Here is a 27,462-nt window from a genome sequence, read left to right on the forward strand (position 1 = left end):
CTCTAGAAAGGCTGAGGCCAAATTGCATAGAATCTCAGGGCACACCCTTGAAGAGTATATCTTATCTTGTCTAGCTTGAGATATTGCATAAAATCCTGTGATCCAATGTGAATGCCTTGGGGGGAGAGGGTCTTTCCATCTAAAGAGCATAAGTCACCTGGCTAATAGAGTACAAAAGGCTATGGTACTTGTAATTACTTAGATGCACACCATGTGGTTTAACACCAAATGGAACAATACAACTCTAACATTTTAAAGAAAAATAAACTGCCAGAAGTGATGCAGTCTTGGGCATGTCCAAAACATGTTTAATAGCCTTGCAGGACCTTGCTTGCATCTATCACATGTAGGATCCAAATCTGGTCTAATTCTAGACAGTGTAACTTTCGACCAGTGAAGTCAGTCTACTATTGTGAATTGACAAATGGACAAATGCCATTGACAAATGGATAATGAGAAAATGCTTTGAATAATTTTCTGCCAAATTGCATCTGGAATTTGTTCATTCTTTTCCCATTTGACTGATTGATTGATTAGTTGATATCTTTATTTCAAACATGTAAAAGAGAAAAAAAGAAATGAACAACAAAAAATCCATAATTTACAGTACATGTGTGAAAAGGAGCAGGAAGAAGTAAATCTTAAGGCCAAGGTACTCTACCTCAGTATTTATTTATATTATTATTATAATCTAAAGTTGTCAAATTATGTAGATTGAGAAGGTTACACATCCTATGAGTCTGTGTGTCGTGATATAAAGGGAAGCAATCAGAGTGTGAGGCTACACAATTGCAGATATCTATAAAATTGAGACCTAGGGATATCAAATTTGTTTACTAGTAGTTGCTAAATTATTGTCTACGTAGAGGTCCTTTAATGATGGGATCCCACTCCTAAACCAATTGCCAAAGGCTCCGTCTGATATTTAAGGGGTAAACATGGTCAAAGCAGAGGCTGAGAGGTTGCAGAGAGCAAATGGTTTCCTTCACTGGTTCCAAATTTTTGCAGCAATGGGGTTAGTGTCACAGCCTGCACTGGTGCTCGACAGTTTTCTGTTTCTACTTTGTCCCCCCCCTTTTGTCCGGGCGGTAACTTGTCCTGGAGGTACACACCTGACGGCATGTTCCAATCAACCATTCTGCTTAAACACATCTTACTTCCTGATGCTGATTGCCAGATTATTCCTATCAGGAGCGGTACAGTACCTTGGTCAGCTTTGAGCTTTTTCTTATCTAGTTTGACTTGTGAGTTTCATGTTGAGTTGTTCCTCCAGTACTTACGTGTTTTTCTTCTGTGCTTCGGGATCTCTGCCTGCAGCCAGGATCTCCACACCAGTTACCACAATCTAGTTGTTCCAAGCCTTCACAACAGTCCACCTGCCTGCGTCTTGCTCACAGTTACCAGCCCTGGACTTTACTTTACTGGTTGTAAATAAAAGACTTGCCTTTACATCCTATGTATTAGTGTGTACAGTGTGTTCTCTGTCTGCCTTTTGAGTCCGAATAGTTAAATTCATTAAAAAAAGGATTTGTGTTTCTTATCTGCAAGTCTACAGTAATTGTTTTTATGTATCTTATTTTACACGATATATACTGTGTGTGTATATATATACACAATGATAATAGCTCAGTACATGTTTTGATTTCATACTTGCTTTGGCAATGTCAACGTTCGTTTCGTAATGACGCTCCACTGAACTGAGAGAGCAAGCAGTGGTGTTAAAGCAAGCAAGAGAGTGAAAGCAGAGAAACAAAACTTAAAATGTTCCCTGTCAGTGTTTATCTGATGTTTCTGGATTAATGTCACTGCTGCATTAATGTGTTGCATTTTACTGTAGATGTTTAAGGTTGAGCTCACTTTAACTACTGGGGTAACAATGCATCATATTCTATAAGATCATCATATGTTTGGGGTGGTGATGGTTCATTGGATAAGACACGTGACTTTCGTATGAGAAACCCGGGTTCAACTCCCCACTGTGACACATCCACCAATGTGTCCCTGAGCAAGAAACTTAACCCCTAGTTGCTCCAGAGGCATACATAGCAATTGTAAGTCGCTTTGGAAAAGTGTCAGCTAATTGTAGTTTAATTAATGTTTGTGTTACCACATATCTCTAAAAAGTCCACCTTTCATGCGGTCCGAAGGTCCGAGGTAAAGAAAAACTGTTCCAAGTGGGGTTTGAATTTTTTATTCAGCTTAAGAAGGAGAAGAATTTTCTCAAGCCAAGAAGGGACGCTTTATCCTTCAGTTTATTAGAAGTTGAAATCTGAAAAGTAACGAGTAACTAAAGCTGTCAGACAAAAAAAGTACAATATTTGCCCTTTAAATAGAGGGGAGTAGAAGTATAAAGTTGTTATAAAGTAGAAATTCTCATGTAAAGTACAAGTAACTCAAATTTGTACTTAGTAGTTAATGTAGCCTACTTGGTTACATTCCACCACCGCCATAACATAACCAAAGTCCTAATCCAAAGTTTGGAGCGCTGTTCGAGGGGGAGACAGACTTTGTTGGATTTACGTCCAGTACCATTACTTATTACTCAGCACCGCCACTTTCTAATGAAACGGGTGTAGTTATTGTGTAAAACCTGTTTCCTGTTTAAACCAGCTGTTGGAGGAGACAAATACATGCTATTAGTCTTTTGTATTGGAAATGAGTGATCTGTACCCTTAAATGAATGCCTCTTGTGTTGACGCTACATGTGCCTGCCGCTGAGAGTTGGTGTTGTATTGCAGTTCAAGCACTGCCCTAGACTTAAACAAAACCTGAACCCTTAACATGATAGAGGTGGCCCCCATTCCACAGAGAGTCTTTGGACGGTAGTAGTTCTCAAAGTAAGGTCCGGGGACCCCAAGCGGACATTGAGGTGGTTTCAAGGGTTCCAACGCAAAAAGGGGAACAATGTAATATTATACATATAGAGTTTTAAAGAGGTGGTATTCTGCTCATTTTCAGGTTCAAAATCCTATTTAGGGGTTGTACCAGAACAGGTTTACATGGTTTCATTTTCAAAAAACAGCATAGCTTTTGTCATACTGCACATTGCTGCAGCTCCTCTTTTCACCCTGTGTGTGAAGACTTCTTTTTAGCTATGGAGCGATACATCTTGTCTCTAAATGATGTTTGTTGGGAGCTGCACATGCGCAGTTCAGGACTACTAGTCAATCAGAAGCAGAGAAGGGCAGGCCAATGAGAAGAGATGAGCGGATGGGCTACAGACGAGCTGTTTTCAAGCAGTTCAGAGCAGAGTTTTCTGTGGGAGATGGGAACTCCCTTTGGGCTGGACTTTGGGCTTTTTCACTTTGCAAATATATTACATGCACATAAAAGGTATATACAGGAGAGGAAAAAAGCCAAAATACATAATACCACCACCAAACAAGAGGACTGGAGGACACTAATTTGATCTGCAACATTTAACTGTGCAAACATGGTGTGTTTAATAGGTAAGATCTGGGGGGGGGGGAGGCAAAAAGCATAGTACCACCTCTTTGAGCAGGTGGGGGGAAATGCTGTAAGGTAAGAATTCTTTCAAAAATAGACATGTTAAAATATTATATGTAGCCTATCATTAATAAATGCAAAGTGAGTGAACAGAAGACAAATCTAAATCAAATAATTTGGGATGACCACCCTTTCCATTGCCCTCATTTGCCTTTGTTACACCCTGTAAAACTTTTGCACAGTACTTTTTTTTTTTCCTCAGTAATTTCCTAAAATTGCTGTTATCTGTAATTTTTAGCAAACACAACTCCAGCAGAAACAAATACTAGCTTACATTTGTTGGGGACTATTTTCAGAGGTGGACTAAAAGCTGCACTTAAAGGTATGTTCACACTGAAAGCGAATCCAGTGTTTTAGGCGGCTTTATTACATACAAAGTCAATGCAAAGACTGGAATTCACTCTGGGCGGTGCGAAAGAGGCGTTTGTCACGAAATTCGCTGGTTCGTGCTAGTTAAAATTTTTCAACTTGGGCGTGAAATTCGCTTGACGTGATGTTGCGAAAGCCTATCAGCGGTGAGATTGTCCAAATGTCACCGGCGGCTTCCAAGCGTTGTTTGGAGAGGACCAGTTGAGCGGTGTCATGACAATCTGCTGGCTGATGGAGAGCTGCTAAAGAAGGGGGAAGTGTACGGGGAGCAGCGCTGCAGCTTTTGGACAAATAAACATCCATAGTCGATCTGGATTCTGCTCTGACAACTACACCGTTTATTTGCGGGAGGAGCTCAGAGTTAACTGCTTTTATTAAATTAGCTTTTTACTTTAGTTTTTGGAATTAAAACTTTAATTAATCTTCGCTCGCGCTTCTCTGCAACAAGCTTCCGTTCACGTTGTTGTTAGCTTCGGATGGTACCAGTTCTGCTGGATTACTACTTCATATTTATATAAAAACCTGACAAAACTGTACATTGCTGGGAGAAAAGAAAGCGAGGAAGTTGAACTTCCTGGTGAGTTCAGAAAATATGAGTCTGTAACTTTTTTCCAGCTATCGTTGTACTTTAATGTGAACAGGTTAACATAGCATAGCATAGCCCTGATGGATCCAAACTCCATTCAGAAAACAAACTGACTTGCTGAAAGACCTGACAAAGCATGAATTCATATGTCTAACAAAACGGCATCATATTGGAGTTATTTCGGCATCCGTTTGATCCGTTTATTGCAATTAAATCACAGCAAAGGGTTTACTTTGGGTTCATATAGCTGTAGTATCGGGCTGTGTTTATTCATTTAAAACGTCTTGTGTGTGAACACTCAAAATGTCCAGCGGTCAAACTTGCGTGAGTAAAGCAACGCAAATATAAAATTTTCCACATCAGTGGAAACCCTGTGTTTTAATGGCAGGTCTATGCATAAAACAAAACCAGTTCCCATGTTCACTGTAAAGAAGGAACATGTCACTCAGGCCCACTGATGTGTTTTTAATAATTGGCTTATAATAATTAGTTATAGCAAGTGTTGTGTTTTTGTGGCATTTGTTGAAAAAATTAAAAATATCACAGCTTTAACATCACGAACAGACTGTGGCGCTCATACTTTTATTGTGAAAGGCCAGAGAGCGACAGGCGGAAGAGTGTCGGGAGCGCGCTCTGCTGTAGACTCTGCGGGAGCGCGCCCGGGCGGCTCCGTGAAAAAAGGGAAAAAAACAGAAGCGCTGATCTCGGTGTGACAGCTCAGAGCTGTCCACGTCAACACACCGAGCGAGCACGGCGGCGGCGGCAGCGATGGACTCCTCGTCTCTGGTGAGCCTCTCCGCCGTTTCACCGGGCTCCGGAGCCGACACCTTTAATTTGGGGGTGGAGGGGTGTTATGTGCTCGGCAGTTTATGTATCGTGTTTGTACTGTTATTATTAGCATGCGGGACATTTGTTGCATTATGGCAGTTTCGATGGTGAGCAATACCGGACAGGAGGGGAGGGAGGAAGGGAGGGGGTGAGGGGCAGGGGGGCGGCTTGGCAGCAGATTGTTCATAAATAAGAAACAGGTTTGCCACAATTTATTCCTGAATGTATCAGTGTGAGTGCGATCCTGACTGTGGCCGTCTTGTTATGTGATTGTGGACGCGCAGGCCTGATCTGATCACGATGTCTCACATGCAGCCATCGCCTTTAAAAGCCACAGTTTTTTTTTTTCTTCTGTGCGTGTAAAAATACTAGGCTACAGGTTGTCGGTGCTGGTTATAGTGCGACAACTTATGGTGTTAATATAAGTCAATAATAACTCAGCTGTTACCCACTTATGCATAGTTAAGGGTGCAAAGCGCAACAGGACAGTACGCTACCGCTGTATAAGCCAAAGCTTCAGTTCCTGCAGGGATCACTTGTGAAGAGACATAATCCTGTTTATATTACACATCACACAAGCGCTGTGTGAGCGCCTAGTGTAGTTACAGCAGGTCTCTGTGTTTAAATGTCTGCTTGTGGGGAGCATATGTGCACAGATCGGTTGACGTGTAGAGCAGAGTAGGTGCCACGTCCACTGTTCTCTCTCTCTCTCTCTCTCTCTCTCTCTCTCTCTCCCTCTCTCTCCGCTCGTTTGCCTTGCGCACCATTTGTTCAGCCTCTCCCTCACTCCCTTACGCTTTAATCTTTTCTCACATTAACTCCATTCCTCTACCTCATTCTTTCGTTTTCACTCAGTATTGGAAAGCGACCTAGCACACAAGAAGCCTATGCTTAATATCATACTTGAGTACTTTCATGTAATGCTAATTACCTACTACTAGGGAAATATTTTAGTTTTTACTCCACTACATTTCTGAACTGAAGTTACTAATTATTTTACAAATGAATATTTTATATACAAATCTATGATGATCTTAAATATGATAAATATTACGTTATGAATTAAACTATTACTGTAACTGTTCTTAACGGTGGTTAAAACTAGCTCTACATTGAGAGTAACATAAGAGTAACATAATATAATAATTTAACACTGTATTTACTTTTAATACTTTAAAGTGACACCATTTAACTTTTGAAAGAAGAAATAACACATTCTTTCTCTAAAAAACACCTTTTCTCAGTGAAATAGAGAGCCCAAGTCCCTCCCTTCCATTTGAATTGTGCTCTGAACTGCACATATGATTTTTGTCAATTTAAAATATAAATTTGAAAGTCAAGAAAGTTGCACTTTGTTTCACTCGACTGTGAAAATACATGATTACAAAGACTACTGTTACTGACGCTTACGTCAAAGCGCTGTAGATGAGGTGATGAAAGGACCATGAGCCATTGGATTAAACACATCAGGTGAGATACATTTTTGAGTGTAACACGGCTAAGGTAGCCTAGGAGCAACCAAGCAATGAACATTAGCAAGCATTACAGTATGTGGTGATGTTTCAGGCTAATGTGCGAGACGAGAGATGTAGCTCATTGAGCGGTTTTACACAGAACTAAATATTACTTTACTGTTTTATGACAAACTGCTACTTTCCTGATGGACAAAATTAGCTTTTAAACTGACTGACATCGACTGTGTAATTCAGGTGCATATTTTTACATTGCTGTATTACTTCTTTGTAGTTAAGTAAATAATCTGAGGACTTGTTCCACCACTGCTCCTTCTCAGTCTCTTGCTTGCACTCTCACTTCTTTGGAGCTTTCTGGCGAAAGTACCTTTCTCAGATTCTGTCTCTCTTTATTCTCTCCCCTTGTTCTGCTTTCCTCCCCAGTCTGTCTCTGTTCTTTCTTCTTTCTCCTTCCCACCTTTCTTCTCTTTCTGTGTGTCTCTGCAGGTGTCATTTACATCACTGTGGGAAATAGTCTACAATAGCTTTTTGTCACTTAAAAGTATTCCATTACAAGTAAAAGTAATGCATGGAGTACAGCGATTTCCTATTGTGTATTACTCTCAAGTGATTAAAAAAGAATGGTATAATCTGTGTTGCAGAGGCTAATATCTCCTGACTTTTAGACCCTAGAATCAAGATAAAACAAAACTGAATCCTGTATTTCCCATAATGCAACTCAGTAGCATCTTTTTTCCCCCGGTACCCTGAGTTAGTAATGTAGGCTTTCTGTTATACATTTATAGATTCCAAATCCATGCCGAGTGTATCCTGATGACATCACAAGGGGTTAATTATGTTATCATGGGTGACGAGGAAGAAAAACATGTCCTCATCTCCAACCAACAGAATAGGACGATTGCCAGTGATTCCCAAAATGACAAACAGTATATGACCGTTCCCCAAAACGTCATGTTGGCCGCTGAAAAGTAGGGACAGGCCTGAAGTACATAACTTAAGACACATAACTAGGTTGAGTCAACAATACTACTTGGTTAGGTTTAGGAGAAGATCGTGGTTTGGATTAAAATAAGTATTATCTAGTACAACAACAACAACAACAACTGTAAAAGAAAAAAAAAATCAATTGAACAAAAACCCACATTATCTACACATTTGAAAATGAGCAGATATCAGTCAGTTGTTTTTGTTCTGTTAAAAAAGGTTCCACAAGTGACATAAACTAGTTGAATTCACAGACTGGTTTTTGTTGCTGTATAATGATTTGATCAGTTTATAGAAGTCCATCCGTCACAAAATGTGTCCACAATGTTTATTTTAAAGACTTTATTCTCACATCACGTATAGTGCTTATTATTATGAGCAATGAATTCATCTATATATCTGCCGCAATTCACTCAAACAGAAGAAAAAAGCTCCCAATTCATAAATCACCAACATTAGATGATCCATCCCAGCTGACAAATATCAGACAAACAAACAAAAATGTTGTGTCATGGCATGAATCACCTTTAGTTCTTGTATTTTCCATTATAATATAAATTTTGCAACAAGTGGCATAGTTAGTGTTTGTCAAAATTAAAGAAATGGTTTGCCATTTTGGGAAAAAGTGATTTTTGCCAAGAGATAGATAGAAGGTTTGATATCACTATTCTATTTGTCCAATAAATATGTGGCTACAGCTGGTTAGGTTAGCACAAAGACTGGGAACAGGGGAAATAGTTCTCCTGGCTCTTTTCAGGGGAACAAAATCCACATACCAGCTCTTCTAAAGCTCACTAATTAACATGTTGTATCTTGTTTGTTTAATCTGTTCAAAAATCGAAGTGTAAAACTGACATTAGCTTAGCTAAGCTAATCGACTCCTTGCTCCAGCTACATATTTACCAAACAGATATGAAAGTGGTATCAAAACTCTCAAAGTAAAGTTTTCATCCAGTAAATAGGCTTTTTGAATAGAATAGCTGTCAGTGATCTGGTTCTGTTTAGAAAAGCAGATGGAAGCAAAACATGTTAGAATTGTTTGTTAGAGAATTGTTTGTTAGAGAAAGTTCTTTATTATAGCAACTAAATGCCTAAAATGCCTTGTTTGTATATTATGCCCATTATGTGGTAGAAATCATTGCAGTTTAAAAAACTGGAATGTCCAAATTGCAAGAAGCTTTCATATTGTTTTTAGTGAGCTGTCTCCAAACAACTAAATTGGTCTTCTGGTTTTGTCAGAATCCTACTTATAAACATGCAGGCTACAGAAAATCATTATGTGTAAACAAAACAGCCATTTTTAATTTTATTTTAGGCATTTAGCTGATCCAGTGCAGTGAGCCAAAAAAGCGTTCTCTTTTTACAGTTAAATTTGACATTCAGACTTTAACTCAAACTGAGGCTTTTGTTGGGTATATGGTCTATATTTCATTTGATTAAATGATTATCAGTTCGTATTAATTGTCTATTGCAGAGAACACATACCTAAACAATGGATAATCCCCCCCTTTCCCCCAATTATCTAATGTTTACAGTATATATTAGTAAGTTATTTTAGTGATTAGGTGTGTTGTTCACCACCCATCATGTTATGTAAAGAGCTGCTCCCCCGAGGACAGAGTAAATTCAAACTTAGTCTAGTTAAAGTGTGTTTACTAAGTTGGGATTTACACATCACTAAATTAAAACATGTTGTACCTCAATAACTAGTTCTTCTATACAGATTAATTGTACTATTACTGCTACTACTAACTGTTAGGTATAACTGTTGCACAACAGTATCAACAAACTGACAAAACTAGATATTATACAAACAATTTAGAGTGAAGAGTAAAACAGGGTATGAGGGATATGTTTGATCTGATTTGATATATGATCTGACACTTGATTTAAGTTATGTTTAATAATGTAAAATGTTACTGTAAAAAAGTTAATGTATGTTGGCCCCTCTCTCAAAGAAGAACAATAGGTGTCAATTGTAACCTTAAAGGCATAGTAAGTAATTGTAATCCAATACATTTTTTGTTAAATTCAGTTAATATTTCCTCACGGTTCACTAGCTCTCCGTGTTTGTGTGCGCTCTAAAAAAAATCTTTCCTACACAGTCCCGGCTCTGTAAATGGAACACAAAGAAAACAGTGTGTACCTTCCCCACAACATTGTTCCAGCCAATCGGCAACAGGTGCTCCTGCAAAGGAGGGATGGGCGGAGGGGGCAGTGGGAGAGACAGTTCACATTTGTGCTGGCCTTCAGTGAAGAAGGAGAGATGGCCGAGAAACAGCCAAAGAGGAAGTCTGAAGAGCATAAACAGAGAAGAAAGTTATATGACCAGACAAGGGCGAGGGCGTTTAAACGGCGGAGAAACCTCAGAGAGGGGGGGGGGGGGGGGTTGGGGTGCATTCGTTTGGCAGTTGAGTTCAAATGTCAACAATCTTTCTGCAGAATCACTTACTCTCCCTTTAAAGTGCACATAAGTTATGTTTACTTTCAGCGTTTCTCACTAAAATGCATCGCCAATCCTTGATGCCTGACAAACTGTATTTCTATGCTCATACATCACTTGCAAAGCATTGTTTAATATTGTTTACATCCATGTTTGCTAGCTTTTAGTCTTTTCTTCACATCCTTTGCTGGCACGTTGAATCCACCACCTGGAGCCAGTCAGGAGCTAACAGCAATTATAATCATAATTAATAAGTCAAAATCAATATCAATAGTGGATTTCTCATTCTGAGAAGCACATTTTTAGCCGCCAAGTGACACAGCTCTAGGCTCCTCAATGTTGGTCTGCTGGTCAGTACACCACTTCCGTCCAGATTAAAATATCTGGATTGTGATTGACATTTGGTAGATAAATCCTAATGACTATGTTGATCCTCTGACTTTTCATCTAGCACCATCAGCAGTTAAATGTTTTAAATACCCACTGAAGCACTCAACATGTGCTAGATGGATTTGCAGGCATTTGCTTCATTCATTTAGTTTTCAGACGATCATCCCAGATGAATCCTAATGTTTTTGGTGAACCTGTAACTTTTGACCCATAATCAGGTCAGAATTAGAAATTTGTCTGATACATTCTCCTGTTTAAGACAAAATACTTGCAAAACTAATGACTTTCCCACGTGCTACTGTATATGTTGTGCTTAGTGCTAATTAAAAATGTTAGTAACCATGGCAAAGATTTTACCTATTAAACACACAATGTTTGCACAGTTAAATGTTGCAGATCAAATTAGTGTCTCCAGTCCTCTTGTTTTTCCCTTGGAAGTGTTTTAAAGTATTATGTATTTTGGCTTTTTCCCTCTCCTTTATTTGAGTTATGTACCTTTTTTGTGCATTTGGTTTGCAAAGTGAAAAAGGCCAAAGTCCAGCCCAAAGGGAGTTCCCATCTCCCACAGAAAGCTCTGCTCTGAACTGCCTGAAAACAGCTCATTGAAGTCCAGCCGTTTCCCTTCCTTCACTGTGACGTCACAGTTCCAAATCATCCTTTCAAGTTCAGCCAATATTAGACCAGTTTATTGGCTGAGATAGTATGTTTTATGGAACGAAGGCTCATTGCATTTCATACATACATCTTCCTCTTCATCATCATCTCCATCCTGCTGCGAGCTGGCAAAATTGGACAGTGGATGCTGTGAGTTCCTGGTCCAAGTTCTGTGATACACTCTGACTGTGAATCTATGCTAGTCAGTGCATAACAGAACTTTGTCCCGGGTCTGAAAACTCTTCGCAGGGACGAATGGATGGATGGATGGATGGATGAGTGACGGAGTGATGGAGAATAGACATTTCCACATCTGGAAAAGAAAGTGCAAAACAAAACTGGATGAATGACGAATGAGCAAAACTTTGCAGAGGGAAAACAAGTTAATGTAGCCTGGGGTCGAAATATAGAAACAGTTTGGACTGGATGGCTCGTGTGTGGACCAGAGTGAATGTAGAACAGGCTGTTGCTGGAAAAGCAGGAGGATTTGATTGTGGCAGTGGCATTATGAAGCATACTTCTCTGAGTCCTAGGTGTTTCCCTGAGGTAACACAGCAAAGTTAAAATATTTAAGATGTTTTCTCTATTTATTGTCGCAGGAACCTTCCCTCTACACAGTGAAAGCTGTTTTCATTCTAGACAATGACGGCAACAGACTTCTGTCAAAGGTAAGGTTAAAGGAATCTACCAGTGATCACATGTTTTAGCCCATTAAATTACCTACATCATTCTCTCCTGCTGACCTTCCAAAGCATACAAAACACAGGATTCATTTCATTTCATTTATTGGGAAAATAAACTTGTAGTCCTTAAACTCCAAAGTATTTAATATGTGGATTTCCAAGCCAGACTTTTGTGTTTTTCCTCATAGGGGTTTCAGATTGTAAAACTGCCACAAAAAGCTTTTATAATTCCTCTTAAAGATAGTTCACTATTTTGGGAAATATGCTTATTTGCTTCCTTGCTGAGCATTAGATGAGAAGATTGATAACACTCTTATGTCTGTAGAGTAAATAGGAAGCAATGCATTCGCTGATTATCTTAGCTTAGCACAAAGGCTGGAAAGAGGGGGAAACAGCAAGCGTGGCTATGTCCAAAAGTAACAAAATCGGAGTTTCTTTTGAGTGACTCCTTTTAGTTGAATTCTGTTAATGTGAAACAGTAGCAGTAGGAACTGTTAAAGAAGTAAAAGATTACTCCACCAATTAAGCATTGCACAAACAACATTGTCATGATGGACAGTTTTTAAAAAAGGATCAAAATAGATGCAGCAAACCAGAGATATAATTTTTATATACTATGTATTCTACTTCCTTGTCAAATCATTGCGCCTACACTATCCACAATGCAACTCGACTGGTGACAATTTGGTCGAAGATTGCAGTGTATTATGCTACTAGTGGCTAATATAGCCTCGAGCTGCTAGCCTCAAGCTGAAAAGACCCCCAGATATTTTTTATTTTCAGACCCAGCCGATGCAGACTCAAGTTACATCGCTTGAGGCAATCTATCAGACTTCACACAGCTCCCTCTGGAGCCCCAAAAGGCTTTATGCAACCTTTTTTTCACATATGCAGCAGTATTCCCCAACACCTGTAAACAGACTTTGATGTGGAAAATCAGGTTCCATTTTACATCTGGATTACATACGGCATTGTTTCCTGTGAATCCCTCGTGAAGGCATTTCGAATCCAGTGCGGGAATGGTGCACTCCTCCACTAACAATGAAAACTACTAGATAAAGAGTTTATTGAATGTAAATACATTGAATAGCTATTGCTGAAAAAGTGCCGACCATAAATAGTGTCGAAAACAGGCTTTGATGTTATGAACATTTTAAGGAATATAATTTTAATGGTCTAAATCATGCGAGAACGCTGGTATGGTCCCCTGGTACATTAATCCACACCTCCTTACAGGACCATACCATCTGTTCTTGCATGCACATTAGTGCTAAAGCTCAGTCACTGTTTCATGTACTGTATGTGTCTGTTTTAGTACTATGACCGTGAGCTTTACCCCTCCATGAAGGAGCAGAAGAACTTTGAGACGAATGTTTTCAACAAGACACACAAAGCAGACAGTAAGTTCCTCTCTGTTTCTGTTTTTGCGTCCGCTGGATGTGACCCTCTGAACTCTCACACACATATCCAATGGCATCTGTTGCACATTCTACTGTTTGGTAGCCCAACACTTAATGATATTAGCCTAAAGCGGAGCCAAACCATGCTAGTATTATTTTAGTGTGAACCTTGAAAATCTAGAAAATGATGACTTCCGATTTTCTATTAACATTTGAACCAACAGTAGATTCCTTTGACTGTTCAGAGAAACATGGTGGACACAGCTGACACTCGAGTCTCTGCCCCTGGCCTCCTTATCACCCACCCAGTATATTCCTCCTTTTATTCTAAACTCCTCCTTCATTCCTCCTTTTCTCCTCTTTTTTTCTTTTCTTTCTTCTCCCCTGTCATGCTATATTCCCTCTCCTTCCCTCCACCTCACCTTCCCTTTGTCCTGCTCTTCCCTTCCTTAAACCACCTATTCACTCATTCTTCAACTTCTTCTACAGACTTTCTCCCCCCTCCCCCTCACTCTCTCTATTCCTCTATTAAATGTACTTTTGGATTATGTCTTTGTATGTGAAATAACATACAAAACAAAGTCAAAATACGAATAAAAGAGAGGGATGCTTGTCCTTTTTTTATCCCTGACCCATCCCTCTCTCCTTCTCTCTGTAGATGAGATAGCTTTCCTGGAGGGAATGACCATCGTCTATAAGGGCAGTATAGATCTCTTCTTCTACGTGGTGGGAAGTGCTCAGGAGAACGAGGTACAGTAAATTTAACTTTCTCTGCCTAAAAAATATTTTTTACTGAAAATAATCACATTTAATTTAAATGATTGGATGCACCATTTCAATCCTTGAAGCAAGGCTGTGTGTTAGTCTGTAGATTTTTTTAGAAAAGGTTCCGTCATTTCCTAAAACATTTTGATCGTGAAACACTTCATTTCCCGCAATCTGGTGAAAGATTCTGCACCAGTTTATGGTGGAAATGTTTTTATTTATTTCAAAGGAAACACAACATATAGAGTATACTGCAGTGCAGCTCTCAGGCATTCTGTGTTGCTTTCAGATCTGTTTTTCCTGAAGATCAATTTTTGTCATCTTCTATCATCCCTGCTGAAGCAATACATATGTAGGCATGATTTAGTCTTACTTCCTCTTTTGTCATGTTCACAGGAAAACTTGGCCAAAATAAACTGTGTCAACTTCTTACAGTTACTGATTGGTGAATGGACTTTTTTGAGTCATTTCAAAATCAGGAGCTTGTTTTTTTTAGCCTAAGTTCCTTTTTTTGGCAATGCACATTTGTTTCTTCCATATTTTAATTGCATTGCATGTTTTCTAAATGTGCAAATAAACCTTTCTAAAGGCATTTTCATTTATTATTTAACTGCAAGCTATATTTCAGAACATGTTTTAACAAATGATGCTTTAAAAACGTTTTAGGGACAAAATCAGCCATTTCAAAAAGTGGTGGGGACAGTGTAAATGACACCAATGGACTATTCCAGTACGATTCCAATAATACATTTTTGGTGCAGGAGGACAGTGTATGCGGTATTGAGTCAAAAGTGACATTAACCGTTCATCACCAGCCATATCCTTTCATTTGTATTCCATTTTGTGGGCTGCTTTCTTCAAATTTTTGAACATGAAAACTATTCCCTACTTTAGTCCTTTTCAGGTCCAAATTAAGAGTTACCATTGATGTCATTTTATATTATTTAGGTGTTTTTTAAGGGAAAACCGTCAATATATTAAAATACTTAAATGTAATAATCATAGGTGTCATTTATGCTGGGGACTCTGGGGACATGTCCCCACCACTTTTTGAAATGGCTGATTTTGTCCCCATCACTTTTTGAAAGTATTTGTTTAATGTTCTGATAAATTGCTTTCAACAAGAAATGTTAACTAACAAATGAAAATGCCATGAGAAAGGTTTATTTGCACAATAAGAAACATGCAATGTAATATAAATATCTAAATATCTATAGAAACGATTGTGCATTGTCCAAGAAAGCTCAAAAAAACAAGTTGCTGATTACTACGTTATATTACATTATATTTTTATATTTTGTATTGTCACCTTACACCTGAATTTTGTGTTTCCCTTTATATATATAAAAAAAGACATTTAAACCATAAATTGGTCCAGAAAATGTTTCCAGAATGCAGAAAATTAATTGTTGATTCCTTCTGGGGGAGGACCCCTAGACCCCCGAAATCGTATATCACAGTAGTGAATATTTATTCTAATATTTTCTTGTTTTGTTCACGTCTCAGGAGCAAGTGTATCCCTGCACCCCTAATCAGAGCCCTTAAATGTCCACACCACTTTTCAGCACAAAGTGACGCCCTTGGTAATAATTAATGTACAAATTAGGGGTAAACATATGAAATACCTGAATACTGAATAAGAACTTCTTAGAATAATATTAATTTGCATCTGATGATCACTAATGTAAACCACAGCAAAGTTCCAACCATAAACCATCACTAACGTCCTTTTCAATTTCACATATTTATCATGCCTTAATGGTAAATGGACTGGATAGCACCTTTCTTCAGACCACTCAAAGTGCTTTACACTAAATGTAAGATTCACACCCTGATGGCAGAAGCTAAGGTGCCAACTGCTCATCAGAAACAGAAACTAACATTCACACACTATAGCAAATTTGGGGCTTCAGTATCTTCCCCAAGGAAAAACCACAAAAATAAGTTTAACATTCATTTGACATGCTAAATATCAGATTTACACTGGCCCCATGCATGTTATTAATTTTACATTGACATGTTTTTTTATCCAGTGGTACCAAACATTTAACATAACTCTTTATTGTTTTTGAGATACAGCCATTCTGTATCATACTATATAAATATAACACACTAGTGGAAATACAGATTCCTATGATCACAAGTTCAAAAAAGCATGCACGGGACCATACAGGAAGATCTAAGTAAGAATAAATTATAAAAATTTGTTTGCAGTGCAGTGTTAGGGAGAAATGATAGCAAAACTAGCTATATGACAATGAGTTTCCATGCATTTCTATGGGGTTTATGGGGAAAGCTGTATTCTGATTAACTAATCTGATGACTGTAAATGAATAACTGTTTCACAGTGTAATGATCTGGAGATATTAAAGCTTAAAAGATAGTCAGTAAAGTTCCTACTAATAAACTTGAATGACTTGTAAATAAATGTTGCCTATCCAAAAAACATCTACAGGTGGCAGGTGGCATTTATAAACTTGCCTGAGGATTTTCAAGGTGCTGTTATCCCAGTATTTTTTGGAGAGCTCTCTCTGTGAGCCTGAAGAGGTGGAGTTCTCGCTACACGAGATTAGGGGGATTGAAAATTTTTTAATGTGACATTAAATAGCCTGACAGTGATGCTAAATATAGCTACAAGAGAAAAGTGGTTGACTTGAGGCAAAACACTACTTCACCTGTTCAGAAAATCTTAAAGGCAGCAAAACACACAATACTGTCCAGCTGGTGAATATAGTGGTGCATTTGGCTGCAAAACTTCCCTCCGAAGATGGTGGAGACCAGAACAGAGCTATAAGGAGAGTTAATATTGGACAGAAACATATGTAAATAGGTGAATTTTTGCCAGCATGTTAGCTGTAACAGCAATTATAAAGGGATGATATGTCAGTGTTGTATTTTCAGATTGTTTCACTGCAAATGGCCCAAAATTGAATGCCAATGTTGCTCTGTGTCTGCTGGATGTCTACACAGGAACTAACACAGTAGCCATATCAAATTACTTGTGTACTTTATAAACTGTTCTTCAATTTTGCCAAGTGGCCATGAAAAACCAATGCACCTTCAAGGGCTATTATCTCAAAATTGGCCTCTTTTTTTATTACAGTTTGTTCTTTTTCTTTCCCTAGCTGATGCTGATGTCAGTACTGAACTGCTTGTTTGAGTCTCTTAGTCACATCCTCAGGTACGTTCTCTCATCGAGACTTAAATGAACTTATTGATACGTACATATTTTGAATCAAAAAAATAAAAACAAAGGGGTGACCAATAGGACAGGAATCAGAGGAATTCACAATCTTGTTGTCCAGAATGCTTCTAAATGAAAAATGCTCTTGGATGTCTGACAGCTTCAGCTGCTGAATGGTGCTGGAAGGACAATTACATTTTTCACCAACTTTCCATGCACATTCGTGATAATAAAGCATTCTATTACATGTACCCACAGCATCATCAGTGCTAATGATAAACCACACACTTCTCCAGACTAACACTGCCATCCCTCCACCAGAGACTCTCAGGGAGATAATGTGCCCAATGTTGAATTTGAAATAAAACAGCAGTGTATTTTGTACCTGAAAGGCGATCATGATTTAATTTGAAAAAGAATGTCTGACAAACAAGGCTGCATGATAACACAATGAGACCATGTCCTAATTTATTTAACCTCTTTGAAAGATTAGTTTGCAAAGCCATATATGTGTTCCTGTGTGTGTGTGTGTGTGTGTGTGTGTGTGTGTGTGCACGCGCTGCACACCACGATCCCTCACTTTTGATTGCAACATTATCACCCAAACAGCAGCTGATGTGGTTGCTATGGGAACTCATGCAATAGTAATGCGGAGTGTGAGCGGTAGAGACATGAAGAGATCATATTATTATACAGTATGAAGTATTATGAGCTATTCTACCGTGCACAGTGCATTATGTACAGATTCTAGCTGTTGAATGGTCTCATTTATTTTAAACCTGAATAGTAGACACTGACCTGTTAATGATAATGTTTGAGTGTATTATTTATGAGGAACAGTTTGACATTTTGGGATATACTTCTTCTTTTTTCTGAGAGTGAAATGTGAAGATCGACACCACTCTCATGTCTTTGTGTAGTAAGTGAGGAGCTGGAGCCAGAAGGCGACTAGCCTAGCTTAGCATAGAGACTGGAAGCAAGGGGAAACAGCTAGCCTGGCTCTGTCAAAGATATTCTTTAATTCCATAATTAATATGGTGCATCTCTCTTGTTTAACCTTTACATAAACAGAAATGTAAAAAAGGATCATTTGTAGTTTTATAGGGAGTTACATCTTGGAATTTATTTCTTGGAAATTACTGCAGTCGCAGGAGAATAGAGCTGTTGTGATGGTCAGTGACTTCTAGGGACACACCCATCTGACTCCCCACCCCCCAATTCCCTGATTCCAATACCCAAACTAAGGCGCTCAGCCAATACTGAGTACATACACAATCTCTTTAATACGGTCAGACTTCCTGTAATATTGATTTGTGGCTACTACTCTTGAAAATTGATATGATATTCAAGGTAATCCAGAGTATTATGGGTTAGATGTGCCTAATTGACGTGTTTCTTCTGCAGGAAAAATGTAGAGCGGAGGTCTTTACTGGACAACATGGAAGGAGTGTTCCTGGTTGTGGATGAAATCATTGATGGAGGGTAAGAGAGCAGTAATGTTTACAGCAGGTTGGAGCTAAAGAACAATATGCGCGAATGTTTCCATCTATAAGTTCAAACGCGTTAGTGACAATCAATCTGTTTTTAAATAATTGTTTATTCTATAAAATGTAAGAAAAGGATCCCGGAAATACTCCCAGTCCTGCTTTTGCTGTACTTGGTCCTGATTGGTTGCTTTATCCTGTTGCCAGGGTGATTCTGGAGAGTGACCCCCAGCAGGTCCTACAGAAGGTCAACTACAGAGTAAGATGACTGTCTACTGTTTCTGTTATATACATAGCCTACATTTTTGACACTTGCACATTTTTGACACTTACATTTTTAATTATGCACCAGCCCACATCCTCCTGCTCAAGATCCCCCACACCAGTTCAACTGTTAGTCACAGTTTTACATCTGAAGTCGGAAGACAATTTTGATAAGATAAGCAAGGTGTGGGTTTGGCTAGCTGGCTATTTAGCTATATCAGGTGCCTTTTGTTGAAACATATTCGAAATGATATAGCCAATGAGCTTTTCACTGTGAACCAACACAGCCTGGATAGGGTACTACAGCAACATTTTTAAATGTTGAACTCATTGTTGTGCAGGAATGGCAATGATTGTTGACTAGTTAGTAGGCGTCTTAGCATTAACAAATTAAAGATGCAGCCAGGTGGCTACTACAGAACCCTTTCCCCCGCAGCTGAAAGGAAATGCTAGAGGAAACTCTGCTGTCAATCATTCCCTACTACCAATCATGTAAATTTATTTATTTAAGTAAATACAAATGTTATATTTTTTTAAAAATGACAAGATTCATACTGTAGCTTCCCACAGCTTTTCTCATTGGCTTCTTGCCCACTCTTACCTGGTTTACCTTTCCTCCTCTGCTTCTTCCTGTTTCTCTTCTTCTGATTGTTGTCAGCTAATGTCAGAACCGGCCTATGGCTTCGTCCTGATTGATTACATCACCAGTAACCTAGACGGACAAACAGACAAGAGCCAGCTGCTGTAGACAGACAGGACAGGCAGACAGAGGGTGAGAGAGAAAGGGACGAAGAGAAAGATAGTGGAGAGAGAGAATGAATGAATGCGAGTGATATGGAGACAGTGAGGGGACGGAGGAGGGATGGGTGAGACAGATGAGGTAAATGCATGTTGAGAGAGCATGCTGACTAACAGAGAGGTTTAAAGAATAAGGCTGCCATTTCTTTATATTTTAAAGGTTTGACCTGTTGGTGGCGCTAGAGGAAAAGTCAGGAGCTCACCAATGTCATTTTGCTTTAACCTATGGGGTGTCATAGCAATCCATCCAATAGTTGTTGAGGTATTTCAGTTGGGACCAACATTGCTAAACCTTGGTCCACACCACTAGCATGGCTATGAATAATATGATTTTATAATAATGCAAAATAAGTTGTGATTGGCTGAGCTGTTTACCAATGAACTTTGAATGTTCCTGATCCACCGTATTTAATGGCATTTCTACAGATCTAATGGTGTTTGCAGTGCTCTGCTTTTGTATTGTTTGTGTGTATATTGTGTGTGTGTGTGTGTGTGTATCAAGTATTTTGCAAACCTTTTGCATTTTTCTCTTGTACACACAATGATATCATTTTGTTTTACAGGCGGATGAAAACCCATTATCTGAACAAAGCGTGGCCCAGGTAACACACATACACGTAAAGGACACGGATAGAGTTATATTGTGCGTGCACAAAAACACGCATGCAGATACACAAATGAACACATGTACAGAGTAGATGCACCTTCTGTTCAGAAAGAAGGTCTGCTGCTTTATTTGTCTTTTAACTTCTTGTCTGTGCCAGAAGTGGGAATGTGTCACGTTGAGCTGTCAGACATCTACAATTAGTGATCACGTTGAATTTTAGAAAATAAATTTACAGTATAACACACTGACTGCTAGAGCTGGAGGAAAATTGGAGCCTTATAATTTAAATGGTGGTGATGGGGCAGTGGATGAGGCACGTACCTTTGCTGGGGGAGACCCAGGTTCAATTCCGCTGCAACACATCCACCAATGTGTCACTGAGCAAGACAGCCCCTAGTTTCTCCAGAGGAGTGTGACCTCTGACATATACAGCTAGTTGCTTTGGTCAGCTAAATGATTAATTAATTTAAAAACTCTGAGTGAGACAAACATCAACTGTTTACTAGATCAGTGTGCCTGCACAGTGTCATTATACTGTAGTTAATAGTCATGATAGCTGGTCAGAATGCACAGTGTTTTATTATTTGGGCTGCAACTAACAATTATTTCCATCATTAAAACACAGATTTAACTTGCAGTTTCAGATGGAATATTAAGCCTCATTGTTCTCTGTTTTTTACTTTATGAAAGAAGCTAGCTACTGCTATAACACCGTAATGTTACAACACAAAGTAGGCTAGTTTAAAATAGTGATGTAGGTAATTAGAGAGAGCCGGGTGCTCCGGCTTCCTCCCACCATCCAAAAACATGCAGTCTAGGTTAACTGGCGACCCTAAATTGTCCTTAGGTGTGAGTGTGGGCGGGAGTGGTTGTTCGTCTATGTGTGGCCCTGCGATGGACTGGCGACCTGTCCAGGGTGTACCCCGCCTTGCGCCCAATGTCAGCTGGGATTGGCTCCAGCCCCCCTGCGACCCTGTATGCAGGATAAGCGGTTGACGATGGATGGATGGATGGATGGTAATTAGAGAGAGAGAGAGGTATCAATCTTCTCGTCTAACTCTCGGCAAGAAAGCAAATACGCATGTTTCCCACCATGTCAACCTATTCCTTTAACCCTGTACCTGGGTTGAATGGGGTAGTGTCAGGCCATTTATGAGGAGCTCATATGGCCAGTCAGGACAGTGAAATTAGTTTTGTTTTGTATTGCTCGCAATGGGGACTGGAAGTTAAAAGACAAAAGCAGAAATGAAACTTGGTGGGTGTGTAGGTTATAGAAACTTGACTTTTAACACAAACACAAACTCACAGAGATGCGCAGAAATAGTTATACATATCCATAAATACTCAGCCACTCATACGGACAGACATCCTGTACTTCATTTCTTCATACTGTTATTAGTCTGTAAATCTTACAGTGGCTTCTCTCTGACACCGTTAGCTTGAAGTATAACAGAGCTGAACTCCCACACACTGTTCAATCAGAGGAACACACTGACATGGCAGAAAGCTGTTCGCTGATGGAGTGATTGGTAGCAGTTTAACATCTGTCTGCAAACTTACCAGGCTGCATGCTAATGCTTTAGCTCACCATGCGTGTCAAGGTAGCTGCTAGCTTTGCTTCATCTCCAAGGCTCTGGACAGCACTAATAGGCTCAACTGGATGGATTGATGGATAAATTAACGGATAGTTGAATTAACATGCTCTAAAGCGCTGTGGCTGTCTAAACACTGGACAGATATAAAACTGCACAGCCAATCAGAGAGCTTATCTGCCATAAAGTGTTCCTGTAGCTTTATTGCAGACATTGTTTCTCTTATATGCATTTTTCTCTGCGTCTTTAGCTGATGTTACGTTGACATGTGCATGGACATGTTTCCATGCTTGCTCTTGAAGAAGAGTGTGTGTGTGTGTGTGTGTGTGTGTGTGTGTGTGTGTGTGTGCGTGCGTGCACGTGTACTCATGCTCTAAGCTTTTCTTTATCTGTTGCTTTAACCCTGACAGCACATAACAGAGAAACTGGCTCTGACTACTAATGTAAGTCTCTACTAACTTCACAGCCCTACACTGCACTACAAAGCTTGTTCTACTGTAGCACTGTATGCCACACACTGACATAATGCATAATGATATTTTACAGTCAGACCTTTTTGATGTTTTTAAAGGTCAGGGAAATTGATTTAGAATGTCATTTCTTCCATTTCTATAGGTAGGTATACACGTCACGTACAACATCAAATAAAAGCTATAAATCTTACAAAGTGGTCATTTATTAGGCATGTTTGCCTGAAATAGTATCCAGACAGATCAAGATTAAGTTTTTTTCTGTTTAGTGCACAGTGAACCATTTCAAAAGAAATTACTAGCTGCAAACTGTTCTCAATTGATTTATATCCTTACCTTATTTGTATTATGTGATTTTAGGGTATTCTCAATTGATTGACATTTGCTAGTTTGGAGATCAGGACCCCAAGGTTCAGAGAATGTTGTGAATCTCTGATATAGTCTTAACTAAAACATACATGACATACCATGTGGTTAAGAACTGCATAGTGAAGCAAGCAGTTCCATACCACAGCACTGTGTACAACTGTTACAACAGTTAGTGGCACTAAACAGATGAAAACAGAACTAGAACTCTGGATGGCCCTGATTTGACTGCATTTCCCAGGATGCCACACTACCACGACTGTTACCTGAGCTCCATGTGCCCCCTTCTGTTAACATGGGGAACAACAACCATAGTGCTGACACTAGGTTTTGATTGATCTTGGTGGATTGAGGACTCAAATAAAAAAAGATATACCTTATCTGTACAGCAGTACAGAGGAATGTAAAAGAAGAGATACAATCAAAGTAGAATCAGTAACAGTAACTTTCTACATAGATATATACACTATATACCATCAATATATATGATAACAATCAGGCCTATTTACCGATAAGTCAAAAGACTACACAAACTTGTTGATCATGAAAAGAGCAAGAGGATACATAAATAGATGAAACTTAGGCCACTCAGGTTAAATAATTCAGTAGTTGCAGTAGTTTTTCTCTCCTTACAGCATTTTACTTGGTACTTTGTGTGTGACATATAATTAATTGATTTGGTTTGAGAGTGATGTTCGTCTGTACACATCTACAGGTGTCATTTTAAAGGCCAAATGACTCCAGACAGTGTTCAAAAGAAATGATCAATTTAACACTTAATTAAACTATGAATAACTGAAAATGAATTCAAGTAGCTGTGGGACTGCACAGAAGGCTGAAAACGGCAACATTTTTCAAAATGGCTTAATGATGATAATAAATAGTTGTTTGATTTTTAATTAAAACAAATAAATCCTATTTTAGTGTGACAGAAAGAATCTATTTCTGTTCTGTTGTATTGTTTGATGGCACAACAGGTGATGCACATCACAGTCCCTATCCTTTTTGTGCTCAACATGGCGGCGCGAAACGTCAGAGGCTCAGTTGTCTGAACATGTGCTCAGACTGACATCTTGTGGGTGAACAGTGGTACTGCAACACTATACAAGTTCCCGAACAGTTTAAACGTGATTTACTGCACTGACCTCAAACATATATTTCTATTATTAATATTAATATTACAGAAAAAAGCAAGTCAGTAAACAAACAAACAAACACTTCTTTCAGGTTTTCTCTCACTTGAGCTGAGCATGATATTACTATCAAAACTAAAAACAAGAACTAGGTTTTTATTAGGTAACTGTGTATAGTGTCATAATAATGACATGCAGTTAATTGCAGATGTTATGAGTTATATAATAAAGTCTATGGAGGCCCATTAACTACCATTATATTTATAACAGCACTTATATACAATACAAACTCCTTTTTTCAAAATTTCAAAAAGCTCCATATTGCACACTGATTAACTGGGCTATATGCTCATGGTGACATACATTTTATTAGTGTCATAATACTGTAAAGTCTATGGAGGCCCATTCAGATCCAATGCAATCACACACATTTCTGAAAGAAATGCTTCTTTAGATTATATTTTACTATATTGTATTTCATATTTAATGGTGTTTATGTATTTATAATGTTTTAAAGTTTTGACTTATTCTCTATTTTCTGTTTTTTCTTTATTACATCATGCTATATTAAATTACCTATATTTTTTGTTCTTTCTATATGTTTTCCAGGTTCTGCAGTCAGCCAAGGAGCAGATCAAATGGTCCATACTGAAATGACTTGGACCAGAAAAAACAGGATTCTCAAGAAAGCTCTAGAGAACATTCATAGTCCCAAAGCTATTTCTTTTTTTAGGGAAGGTCGTCACAAGCCTGTTGGCTGATAGGCTGCTTTATATAGCAATTAAGCAGCCAGTAATAGGAATCTGTTGCTAGCCTGATGGCACTTTGTTACATTGTGTGTGACATGCAATTAATTTATTAGTTTCGAGTGATGTCAGTCCGTACTCGTGTAATTTACCAGGCCAGAAGATACCAGAAAATTAAATGTAAAGTGAGTCTCAAGGTCCAGCTGTGCTTCTTCATCAGACTGAGCTGATATCAAGTACCAAACTAACGAAAGAAAATATTAAAAGATAATGATCTGTAACTTGTATTTTGGTGGTGCAGGATCTTCCATGCTCATTTACTCAAAACAGAAATGCAGCACAGATCTGCAAAGTCAAGCTAAAAAGCTGAAAATCACATACAAGAAAATGTTTTTATCATTTAAACCATGTCATTTAACAAGGGGGTTGTTAAATTTTTTAATTTTTTAAACACACACACAAACACACACTGACATCATTTGTGCACTGAGTTTAATACATTTTGTTGTTCTGACTGGGCATTGTAAATGACAAAAATATGTTTTGTAAAACTATTTAAAGACTGTAAACGGATGTAAACATGCTTTTTGACACTACACAAATGTTAGCATTGTGTGTGAGAGGCAATATGTTACTGTCAGTAAAACCCTTATTTACCTTAAAATGGAATTCCTTAATCTTTAGAATCAAAGGGACCTTAAAAATATTAAATATCACATAGGATGACCAGAGTTATAAAGAATAGTGTCTATTTTCTCATAGTTACACATGTAGATATATTAAATATTTTCTTAGTTGAAAAGAAGAAAATGCCAAAGACAAAGTAATTATTTTGTTTACATTTGGATGTTGTTGAAACACTAGGCCTACTAAGCCATACTGTCTGACACAGGGCATTTTGTCGTCTGCTATTTGTTAAACTGATAATAAAACTGTATATTTGTCCTGGATTCAAAGTGTCTTCTTATTCCTGAATGTATTCTTCATTATTTCTATTTCTGTTGTTGTTTTTAAAATTGTACTCTTTTTTTATGCTAAAATGTGAAAAAAGAACAGCGTAAAAATGTGAGACGTAGGATACTTTTCGTTTGCCCTCTGTGCGTCTGTCGTCCAATCAGGATTTAAATCTACGACCCTAATGAATATTAATAAGCTCCATAGAAGAAAGCGTAGAGCCGTGGGTGTGGTCATGGACGTTATTGGTAGAAGCCAAGCGACGTCAGGAGACACGTGGCAGTACTCCCCAAGCCAATGGTTCGTTCTGGTGTGATTTCCGTGTAATGTGATTGGTTGGATGTCTCTCAACAAGACTTCATGACAGCAGAGAGAAGAATTAATTAATTTATCATTAAAACCTTCAGATCATTCTAATATGTTTACTTACTGTCACTGGATGTTATTAGCCTAATATACGAATTATTATGACGGATTTGGAGAAAAAGAAAATAACTATTTAGTGTTTTAATATTAGTCAGTGATAAAATATTAGAAGTAGGACTTATTATTATTATTATTATTGTTGTTATCTACAATTATTTTCAACATTCTTTATTCGTGATGTCAATCTGAAATCCTCATTCAGTATTTATTTATTTGTTTGCTGTAGGTAAAAGAGTGATAAAATAAAATGCCTAATAATCCTAATCAGCAGGTCAGCAGACTTCATTTGCTGCAGTTAGGAAGACATTTATATTAAAGTCAAAGGCATCTGAAACTGGAGGAAACAGGATGTAACCCGCAGGTTTCAGTACAAGTGGGAATACTGAAATATGAGGGGGAAAGTATGTCAGTTGTGTGCTGTAACAATTTCTTTTAACCTTCAACCCCTCATAATCCCGTTTCTCTGTCATAACAATCCAGCACAGTCATGTAGGCTTAGTCATTATTAAGCAAATGCACAAATAAGTACAATAATTGATACATTAATGAAACACAGAAATTAAATGTTTTTAAAAAATGTGTTTAATTTATTTATATATTTTCAGTATTTTTAAAAGTGAACTTTTAGTAGCTTCTGTATTTTTAGATTTACACTTTCATTTGTTTCTTTAAGCCTACATTTCTTCATTCATGCAGTAGCATAGGCTTTTCTCAGTGTCTTCAGTGGCCTACTTTATTTTAGCAAACCAGGCTGCATAGCTAAATTTTTAATATAGAGAAGAAACTGCCAAAACATAGAGGTCTTTTTTTTTTAGTAGTTTGTGGTACTGTAGTAGACCTAGAAATTGATAGTTCACTGTTAACTAGCCATATTTTCATTGACTTTAGAGTTTGGCATTGTTTTGACCTGTTTATATAAATATTAGTTATCTTTCATTACTGACATGATGCAGCCTATGATGATACACATGCAGCTGGGGTTAGCTGTGATTACTGCTTTATTACCATGTTGTTGCCATTGGTTATAATTAACCATAACTTTACAAAGCACCCTCAGTCTACTTAAACAGTATACTGTTAGTAGCCTTGCATTGCAACATTAGAGCATATTCTCATGCAGCCTTAGCACACAATGTGAGTGTGTGTGTTAATATAAATAAATTCTTCATATGTCTGAGTAACTGGATTTTCATCCCACAAAGATATGTTAAAATATTTAAGTCTTTATTACTGTAATGGCTTCCAATAACAATAATACACAATTGTATTGATATGTTGTAAACTGTGCTCTTATACGTCTTATTTAAGTCACTTCTGACTCCTCTGCCATGTCCAACACTGTCACAAGTGTTGTGGG

At 38.2% G+C, this 27,462-nt stretch overlaps 1 protein-coding gene across 2 annotated transcripts; it reads left to right on the forward strand.

The window, feature by feature from the left end:
• The first annotated feature begins 5,106 nt into the window (after positions 1 to 5,106).
• copz2 (COPI coat complex subunit zeta 2) lies at positions 5,107 to 25,675 on the forward strand. 2 transcript variants are annotated; one of them, XM_038691993.1, is made up of 10 exons: positions 5,107 to 5,248; positions 11,833 to 11,901; positions 13,232 to 13,316; positions 13,975 to 14,066; positions 17,207 to 17,262; positions 18,670 to 18,747; positions 18,957 to 19,008; positions 20,375 to 20,413; positions 22,421 to 22,453; positions 24,589 to 25,675. In XM_038691993.1, exons 1-10 carry the CDS (start codon positions 5,231 to 5,233, stop codon positions 24,634 to 24,636), a joined length of 570 nt encoding a protein of 189 aa, XP_038547921.1. In that variant the 5' UTR covers positions 5,107 to 5,230; the 3' UTR covers positions 24,637 to 25,675. The 2 variants fall into 2 exon arrangements, with proteins under 2 accessions (XP_038547921.1, XP_038547927.1); XM_038691999.1 differs by lacking the exon at positions 22,421 to 22,453.
• The last annotated feature ends 1,787 nt before the right edge of the window (positions 25,676 to 27,462 follow it).

Source organism: Micropterus salmoides, unplaced genomic scaffold (assembly GCF_014851395.1).
Source record: "Micropterus salmoides isolate LMB-PRFRI ecotype aquatic unplaced genomic scaffold, ASM1485139v1 Ms_hic_scaffold_10, whole genome shotgun sequence".
Classification (NCBI taxonomy): Eukaryota; Metazoa; Chordata; class Actinopteri; order Centrarchiformes; family Centrarchidae; genus Micropterus; species Micropterus salmoides.